General features: G+C 33.2%; 1 protein-coding gene across 1 annotated transcript; it reads left to right on the top strand.

Annotated features, from left to right (window-relative positions):
* The first annotated feature begins 1,049 nt into the window (after positions 1–1,049).
* Positions 1,050–2,701, top strand: LOC111877215 (aquaporin PIP2-1). The gene is made up of 4 exons (XM_023873735.3): positions 1,050–1,457; positions 1,666–1,961; positions 2,049–2,189; positions 2,275–2,701. The coding sequence occupies exons 1-4, from the start codon at positions 1,157–1,159 to the stop codon at positions 2,392–2,394; spliced, it is 858 nt and encodes a 285-aa protein (XP_023729503.1). The 5' UTR covers positions 1,050–1,156; the 3' UTR covers positions 2,395–2,701.
* The last annotated feature ends 7,635 nt before the right edge of the window (positions 2,702–10,336 follow it).

Below are 10,336 nucleotides of genomic sequence, written 5' to 3'. Positions count from 1 at the left end.
AAGTCATATGGTAACTCTTATGGACTTTCATGATTCTTTGTATCCAATAAACCTTTAATGGTTTCCAACATCACCAAGAATCCTTCTAAGTGGTTAGTAAGCTCGTATTATACATTTTAATCATTCTAGTAAGCTTGGAATGTCAAATTCCATTGGAATCATGGGTTAAGTTGGGTGATTCTAGAGTTGATACAACTCCATTTTTTTACAACATTTGCTTCCAAGTAACTTCCAAATCCTTTTTTCCATCAACCCATTCCTCCAAATCTAAACATTACTTGACCTAGTTCTCAATTGATTGAACAGTTCCAATAAATTTTTGAATCAAAACATTGAAATCATTACTTGACCTAGTGTAATTTAATATGTTAGGTAATTAATTCCAAATCTGTCGACGAAGAATGGGCCTATTCTTAGTTTTATCGATGGAGTTGTACATTTGCTGTTTGTAGAAATCATGGACATATATTGTTGCGTGAAAGGGATGTTCGCGTTGGACAATGTGGGGTATAGGAATTTGTAAAGAAGGACATGAATGATAGAGCATACATAAGCAAATCGATTCCATGTCAGCAAAATCGAACACCACAACATCCACATCCTTATGTGATTAAACTAAGCTATTATATTAAAAAACGTTATTTAAAACTTTTTTCATACATATTTACATATGATGTATTTTATTGTATTAGATATATATTTTATCTTACATTCGTTTTCATCAGAAAGAAATACGATAAGCTTAATGATAGTTGTGAGTTTGTTTTCATTTGTAAGGTCTATAGCTATCACCATTATTGTCACCAAACTAGCTGTGTTCTTCCAATAAAAACCATAGAATGAAGAAATGTAGGGCGAAAAACGATAAAACATGAGAAGGTGGTGGGGTAATTATGTAAATAGATTAGGTTGAAACGAACTAACGAAGTTTCATATGAAGGCTACCATCTTCCTGGTATATTACATTCCCCCCCTAAAGGATATAGTCTTCTTAAAACTTCACCCCTCATCTTATCTCCCCTCACTTCCTTTATATACACTCCCCTCCACACTCATTTTATCATCCCACTGCTATCTCACAACCACACCAGTAGCCAACAGCCACATCTGCAACCACCGCCACTCTCTCTAAAACTCATCTTTCTCTCTTTTCAACATGACGCAAGAAGTGGGGGAAGTGGCGGAAGTGGGAGACACGCCGAAGGACTACCACGACCCACCACCGGTGTCATTCATAGAGCCCAAGGAGCTGATCAAGTGGTCATTCTACAGGGCTGTGATTGCCGAGTTCGTTGCCACCCTTCTCTTCCTTTACGTTACTGTCTTAACAGTTATCGGCTACAAGGGTCAGATCGACAAGGGCGCCGATCCCTGCGGCGGCGTAGGTATCCTGGGTATTGCTTGGGCCTTCGGTTCCATGATCTTCGTTCTGGTTTACTGCACCGCCGGTATCTCCGGTAAGTTGGCCTGGCACCTCTTCTTTTATTTCAACCGTTGCACAATCTTCATTTGATACTTTAACCTCATACTCCATTAATGGATGTACATAAAAACAAAAAGATGAGTTAACCATAAATGTCTCGGCCGTGACTTTGAGAATTATTATTACTATTCATCATATACAATTATTGCATATATATTCATGTACCTAGACTGAATGTGCAGGTGGCCACATTAACCCAGCCGTCACATTTGGTCTTTTTCTGGCTCGTAAGGTGTCATTCAATCGAGCCTTCATGTACATAGTGGCTCAGTGCTTAGGAGCCATTTGTGGTGTGGGAATAGTCAAGGGCTTCAACCCGACTTACTACAACAACTATGGTGGTGGTGCCAATGAGCTAGCCGATGGCTACAACAAAGCCGCTGGTTTGGGTGCAGAGATCATCGGCACTTTCGTTCTTGTTTACACAGTCTTCTCCGCCACTGACCCCAAGAGGAGTGCCCGAGACTCCTTTGTTCCTGTACGTATATATACTTTCCTTCCTGCTATCTTATCTATCATTGTTCTTTTATAACTATCAAACGTATATGTGTTTTAACATGTATAGGTGTTAGCACCTCTACCCATTGGGTTCGCTGTGTTTGTGGTTCACTTAGCCACGATTCCCATTACTGGAACGGGTATTAATCCGGCTAGGAGTTTGGGAGCTGCGGTCATTTACAACAAGGAGAAAGCTTGGGATGATCAAGTGAGTTTTAATTATTCGATGCTCATACCATTTATAGAAAAGTTCTAAGATTATGACTTAATTGTGTTGTTCGTTGACTTTGTAGTGGATATTCTGGGTCGGACCTTGTATAGGTGCAGCCATCGCGGCTTTCTACCATCAATTCATCTTGAGAGCCGGTGCAGCCAGGGCCATTGAATCGTTTAGAAGCAGCACCCATGTTTGAGAGAAATCGATTGGTCAATTTTCTTGAAAAAGATGGGAAGAAATTGTTTGTATGTGTAAGAAAGTGTGTGGTGGTTTTTGTGTTAATGAGGGTGTAGATGTCTTGCTCATGGTTTAATCGGGACCATGGAAATGTGATGTAAATGCATGCGTTTCAATTATGGATACCCCGGGCCCTCATGTTATTTTGCCATTTTAGAACTTTGTATCTACTCAATTAATGGGTATGTGTTTCAATGTTGTTGATCAGAATGTTGTTTTATGTAAGATATTAAGTATTAATAATGAGTGTTAGTTATGGATCAAAATTTCAGTTAATGGATGCCCTTAATTAAGATTATTAAGATTATTTGAGTATGAAGTATTTTTTTTTTCGAAACTTTCGCTTTCTTGTCGTTATTTTCGAAAAAGGAAACATCCTTTAATGGGATAGGAGGAAATCTCATCATTCACCAATCATATTTTACTTTATAGTATATGATAATGTAATGAAAAGTGAGAACTTGCGATGAGTGTTATCTTCAAAAAAAAAAAAAAAAAAAAAGTTCTAAAATTATTATAAATAATTGAGAGACCATTTGAGTGACTACATAATTTTCCATTGTATAGTCAAATCTATAAAATATTATCTACAATGCATGTTCAATGAATAAAGGGTTTTACGAAATAAATATCACACAATAAAATGTCACATAGGCAGTAGGCACCTTTGTATACATTTTAATAATTAATTCATTTTTCTCCAAACTTTTTCTGTTTTATCCTTAAATTTCTCAATAGGTTTTGATTAATCATATCTTAATCGCACCGAATTATAATATGTGATCAACCCAAAACCTAGCTAGATATTAAAACATACAGCTCATCAATCATAATCAAAACATGCATTTCTTTAAGAACATAATAACTACTTAAAACAAACAAACAATGTTTATATCATATAACATTTACGTATTAATACAAACATCTATTTACATGTATTAAAATTTACATATACATATATAATAATATTTGTTTATACATATTTATTATTAGATAACATTTATTCTTATATACATCAATTATTTAATATCTACTAACCTTAAATTTTATGTTTCTAGTTTTTATATTTATACAATTGAACTTATGTCTTGACTATTCTTATTGATTTATTTAAATGGTATCTTTTATGTAGAAAAGACTACACAACAATTATAAGTGGTAATCAAATATTACAAGATCCTTATACATAATGAAACAATAGAAAATAAGAAATATATAGTGGCGGACCTCCGTAGTGCATTTGGTGCACCACCTTCATTTACGAGTGACAACTCTCTTCAAATGTTATGCATTTGTCATTGTATACACATGGTAAAGAAAAGAAACCATGCAAGAAACTACATATACTTGATTCAGTTTAGCCAATATATATCTTTTACTTTAATGTTGGTTATAACTATTTGTTATGTTTTATTTATTAACTGTAAGATCCATAATATATAGGTTAATTTAAAATAAATATATATATATATATATATATATATATATATATATATATATATATATATATATATATATATATATATATGAAGATGTAAATATTTGAGAATTTTGAATTTATAAGAAAGTTAGAAAAATAATAAATTATTATAATTGAAATATTTTTTATCTTTTAAATTTTAAAAAATAATTTAAATAAATAAAAAAACTAATGAGTTTTAATTTGAGAACTTTAAAATTAGAAGTTAAGTCAATTACTGAAATTGATATATATATATATATATATATATATATATATATATATATATATATATATATATATATATATATATATTACTATATTTAATGAAATTATTACATTAAAATATCATGTGGAATTTAAGAAAGTAGAAAAACCCATAAAATAACATGTTGAAAAAAAAATTAATTCAAAATAACTACAAAATGAAATTTTGCAAAATGAATGAGAATGTGACATGCGACAAAAAAAAATCTTTATTTATTAAAATAGATTGTTTTTATTGCCATAGTTTTATGAACCATAACTAGAAACATTGAAACAACTTCCTAAAATAAACGGTTTATTTTCCTAAACATAATAATTTCAAAAAATTGTTTTTTAGATTTTTGTTGTAAAATTGTTTTAAACATATCATGTTGACGAATATCTTTTGTATAGATGCAATATATTTGTAACACAAATTAACTTTTATAAAATACAAATATACAAACTTTAATAAACAACCTAAACTTGAATATCATCGTCAAAATGTTTAACTGCTTGTACATAGAACTTTCGACAAGGTAACACCTAACCAATAATTTGTCATCCCAAGCTGAATTTTCAAAACCTACTCAATAAGAAATTCATATGTTTCAAGTTGTATGATTTAACTATGACTCTGGTTAGACATAAGTACGCGGTAAAGATAGGATTATCCATGCCATATGATAATTGTATTACCGTTCAGAGTCTCATAATGATCTAAGAGTTGTATGAAGATACAATTGGTAACAATTGCCAACGAGTTAAACTTATTTTTACGTGTATGATCAACAAAGCATAATAATAATCATTTAACGCAGATTTTTGCATTTATTAACTTGAGTTCATAAAAAACATAAGGGTGATTAATTTATAAATGATGAAATATCAAAAATAGTAAAATTAAACTTTAATTCTTTTGTATGTAACCATAACATCCTTCAAAAACTTAACCATATCTTCCTCCTTAATAAGGAGAAACTTAATGGTGAACACTTCATTGAGTGGCATATAAATTTGAATATCTCTATAACTGACAAGAAGGTGTATGTTATTGAGAATGTCCTACCTAAAATGGATCCTAAAGACTTATCTGATACAAATTAGAACAATTAGAACATAAAGTTTGATAGGAAAAAAGAGTTGTATGCCTTGTGCTTGCAAGCATGGTCTCTTTAAGTGCATAAAATGCACCTTTTTGCATTTCCATTCCATGTTTATTTCATGGATTACATTGCATTTTAGTATAATTTTATATGTATTTTGCATTTTCAGGAATAATTTGATAATTCATCTACTTTCATGGTTTTCGTGGATATTTCAAGTGATTTGAAGATTAACGTATGCTTGGAATGTTGAAGGAAGTGCTACGCAAAGTTTCAGATTTTTTGGAGCTAAATTGATGAAGTTAGAAAATCAAAGACTGAATTTTTCTCAGATTAAAGCATGGCCCGCACTTCATTTACTCATACCATTATACGGGTATGTTTCATAGAAATTCAGTAGAAGTTTTTCATTGCACAGCCATCCTTTCAGAATGTTATACCATTACATGACTGGGTTTTACAATATGCACTAATATTTGAGCAATGTACTTTGGTTCGAAAATTAGCCATAGAAATGTACTTTGTCATTACACGACCACACTTTCACAAGGCTAATCATTACACAGGCCACGTAATGTAATTTTGGTAGTTTTTGGTTCATGTCCGATGTATCTATCATTTTTTTTATTAATTTTAGACAACTTCGAACACATACTTTAGAGGGGTGATTTTGGGAGAACTTGTCATTGATTAACACTTTGGAAATACTCTTTCTTTGAATTTGTAAGTTGTTTTAAGATCTAAACTAGTTGAATTTGTATTTCAAATTAGTCATGTGTGGCTAATTTTCCTTTCATTTTCGGTTCTTAGACTCTGAAATATTTGTTTGAATTGTGATGTGAACTTAATTCTCTCTTTTATCTAGTAATCTATGATTTGATTTTAATTACATACGTGATTCAAACTCTTTTCACTTGATGAATAAATTTAGGGTTTGAAGTATCCTAGCTATTCAAAGTATGAAATTCGTATATGCTTTGTAGTTTAGAACTAGATACAAATTGATTTTAAAAGAATCAAAATAAGTGTAATCAAAGATTGAATTCTTTTACATTTTGAAGCATAAGAGGAATATTAGGCATTATTGGTAACAACTGCAAGAAACATAAAGCAATCTAGTGATTTAATTTAAGAACTTGTTTAGATTAGATTAATTAGATGAGGTTTTACTTAAAGATCATATTCTGAGTAAAATGCTTTTGACAATTTTAAAATACTAGAGAATATTAGTGTTTTAATTATCAATCTAGATGAAATGAGTTTTAATAGTCCAAAACATCCAACAACATGGAATTTGAATAGAATTTTGAATCATAAATCCTATTAAAATTCAGAATATTAAACACGGTTTTCTCTTGATTTTTAGGTGCATCATGTATTTTATGAAAACCAAAATATGTATCCAAACAACAATAATAAGTCTTTCCCACTAACCTTTCCAATATTTGGTTGATAAAGAGAATTAAAAAAAAAAGGATCTTTTCGAGTGAGGCAGCGAGTCTTCTATAATCTGTACAAACTCTCCACCAATTTTGCATACGAGAGGGGACTAACTCATATTGGTCATTCTTAGTAATGGTAATACCTTTCTTCTTTGGTGCAACTTGGATCGTGCTTACCCACTTGTTATCCGATATAGGATAGATCATTCAATATTCAACACTTTAAGTTTTCTTTCTTCACAACTTCCATAATCAGAGGGTTCAAACGCCTTTGAGCTTCTCATGAAGGCTTATAGTTTTCTTCCATAAGGATCTTGTGCATACAAAGAGAAGGAATTAAACCTTTGATGTCGGCTATAGCCCACCCAATAGCTTCCTAATATTGTTTTAAATTTGTAACAAGCTCTTCTTCTTCTTCTTCTTGGTTGTCAACTTGATGGAAATGATCGCGGGTAAAGTCTATTTTCTCCAAGATAAGCATACTTCAAACGCTCCTCATCGATCTTGAACCTTTTGGAAAGTTTCTCCACTTCATTTTTGAAGATTCCTATTTAGAATGTAACACTCGTGCTTCTAGCCTAGGTATTTATATTGAGTTGATAGTCTAGGTTAACCTTTGTAACTTATTTTGAAGAAATGGAAAGGAATTATGTGAATATTATGTGAATTATGTGTTTTATGCTTAATTATTAGGGCTTAATTAATTAAGAATAAAAATAAGCGTCAAAATTAAAGTGTGAGATAAGCCCGATATCTTTACATAAAGTTTTAGTGGTCGAAACAAGGATTTCAGGGATATAAATAATACCAAAATCCGAGTTATAACGAAGAAGTTATGACATGTCGAAGTTTCGCGACAAAACCGACACGGTGCTGAATGTCGTAAAAAGTGAGTTTTTGATAAACTACTTTTTAGCCTTAGTAATCTAAATGAAAGTCGTAGTATTCGTTAAACTAAGAAGTTCGATAAAAAGAACGCCCAAATCTGACTTCGTATGAGGAAGTTATGATTTTTCGAAGTTTCAGCGTAGCAGTAGACAGCTAAAAACTCGAATTTTAGATCGAGCGATTTTTAGCCGACACAACCTAAACGAGAATTGAAGGTCTCGTCATTAGGAGCACAACGGTAAAAATTCTGACGAAAACGGACGTCGGATGAAGAAGTTATGAATTTTTAACGGATTTCCTGTCCCGGTCTGTTAAATATAATAATACAAAATTTAAAGTCAAAATTAGCTGACGAAGTCTAAACGGAAGTTGTAGATCGTAATTTTAGCTACGCGTGGATATAAAGAACGTCAAAAACGGAGCTCGTATGTGAAAGTTATGAATTTTAGAAGTTTTGGCATGAAAACCGAGAAATTTCGCATAGTCACAATTGCCACGTCACCCTCGCTTAGAATGTGACACGTGTCCTGCTGAGTCACCAGGCTGCTAAGTCACCGAAGCTGCTGAGTCATCAGGCTGCTGAGTCACCGAAGCTGCTGAGTCATGCGAAGCCACGTGTCCTCTTCTGATTCGACCGAAGAGGAGGCCCAATCCGAAGCAGCCAGCTCTCAGTCCGAGCCTCGCACCTAGCCCCGAGCCTCGCTTAACCTAGCTCCGAGCCTCGCAGGTACACCAGTAAGCCGCGGTCCACTTAGAAGCCGCCAGCGAGCCCTCGTAGGTGCGAGCCATGTGCGAGTCTTCGCCTACGAGCCTTCTCAGCTGTTGGATCAGAAGCTTCTCAGCCGTCCGATCAGAAGCTTCCCCCTATAAATAGAAGGCTCCGAGCCTTCTCGGATATTTTTAAGAAATTGCCACTTTTAGCCCCTTTCTCCATATTTCTTTCATCTTAACATCCCGCAAAGCCCCGGTATCGATTGTAAAGCCCGGAATACGCCACGAAGCGCTCGAGAAGCCCGAAAAATTTATCTTTTCGGTTTCGAAGCCAGACTTTTGCAGAGCCCGGTTTCTCAATAAAACTCCCGGTTTTATTAGAAATAATCGTTTTAGGAAACGAATTGCTGCCCAATTTTCACCAAAATACGTGAGTGTGTAGTTACTTTCAATTTACACATAGATATGAAGTATTTACCTTGAAATACGTGTTATGTGTAAATATGCTAATTGTTTATTCGAGGTGACTGTTGAATTGATGTTTTATACAAGTTTTAAATTGTATATGCTTTTTATCTACAAAATGTGTTGGGTAAAACATGGGTAGATATAATAGTTGCTGTGTGATAAAATGAAATAATGAGAGGCCTCGTTATAGATGATATTGATGATCTAGTCATCTAGCGGAGTATAGATGACGACCACGGACTTTCTAGATAGTCCAGTGGAACACTAGCAGGCTCGCAGCCTGTAGGTGTTTATTCAAACTGTGTGTTTATTTGAACTGTGTGCTCACCAGATGTACTCCATCCCCCACATGGTTGCCTTTAGGAAATTTATTGCCGAGGAATCCCCTTAGCAGTAGTGTCCATCCCGATGATAATCCTTAGGCTAGGTCCCTTGTGATAGGTGTTTAGGGACGTAAAGTGAGGACAACGGGAATGGGTAATCAGGGTTATTGTTGATTGGTGAACTTAATAAGTATATTATTATTGTGGGTTGAAAAACCCTATATGCTCACCAGGCTCCCAAGCCTGACCCACTCAGTTTTATGATCACAGGTAGTGGGCCCCGAGCATAGTTGGAGGATGACGAGTGATTTTTGGATTATAGGTCAGTAGTTGTAAATAACTGTTGAAAGGCTTATAATGTCTTGTTTATGCTTTTGATCTGTATCGGAACATGACATCCCGAGGTTTTGATATATATATGGAAAATATATACCTTCTTAATGAATGATTTTGATAAACTTTTATCATATGTTGTTTGGGGACCAATTCCGCAACATCTTATAAAAAGATTTCTCTGATTTTATTTTAAAAAGCATAAATTAAATCGGTCTTTTTTGGCCGAGAAATATGGGGATGTCACATAGAACTTAGGCAAACACATCAAAATGAGATAAAACAAAACATTATTCGGTTAATGGCTCAATGACATGCACAAAATTCAAATATGAATCATCACTTGCATATCGCATAACAATATTAATATTGAAATTTATCATTTCTTCATCAAATTCCATGACAATTTGCCACTAAAAAAAGTCAATTTTTGTTCTGGTTGTTTTCAAAAAGGGCCTCCTTAAAAGGATTAAGCTTGAATTAGGTGCATCATCATCATCCATGTATAAAATCTAAAAATCTTCTAAAAATACTTGTATATTCTCTTGAACTAACATATCCTCTAGCACGCCTTTTTGATGTACTAAAGAATGGTCAACCAATTGGATGATTACCCCAATCCTCTTTAATGTTCCAATGTTAAATATTTTAAAAATGGAATATGGAAAAACATTGGTAGAAGCTCCAAGGTCTATCATAGATCGTGGAACATAAAGATTACCTAACTTGCAAGGAATTGTGAAACACCCAAATCCTTCTATTTTTGAGGTAATCTTTTGTATAACATAAAAAATATATTTTCACTTACTTTCACAGTTTCATTCCCATTCAACTTTTTCTTAGATGTGCATACTTTCTTAAGGAATTTTGCAAATCCTTGAAGTTAGTTTATAGAATCAATGAGTAGAATATTTACATCAACCTT

The sequence above is a fragment of the Lactuca sativa genome, chromosome 8 (assembly GCF_002870075.4).
Source record: "Lactuca sativa cultivar Salinas chromosome 8, Lsat_Salinas_v11, whole genome shotgun sequence".
Lineage (NCBI taxonomy): Eukaryota > Viridiplantae > Streptophyta > Magnoliopsida > Asterales > Asteraceae > Lactuca > Lactuca sativa.
This window is presented reverse-complemented; position numbering and strand designations above follow the sequence as displayed.

Coding starts and splice junctions, on each gene's coding strand:
- LOC111877215 (XM_023873735.3), top strand. CDS start 1,157: ATGACGCAAGAAGTGGGGGAAGTGGCGGAAGTGGGAGACACGCCGAAG. Junction 1,458..1,665: donor CTGCACCGCCGGTATCTCCG/GTAAGTTGGCCT, acceptor CTGAATGTGCAG/GTGGCCACATTAACCCAGCC. Junction 2,190..2,274: donor AGAAAGCTTGGGATGATCAA/GTGAGTTTTAAT, acceptor TTGACTTTGTAG/TGGATATTCTGGGTCGGACC.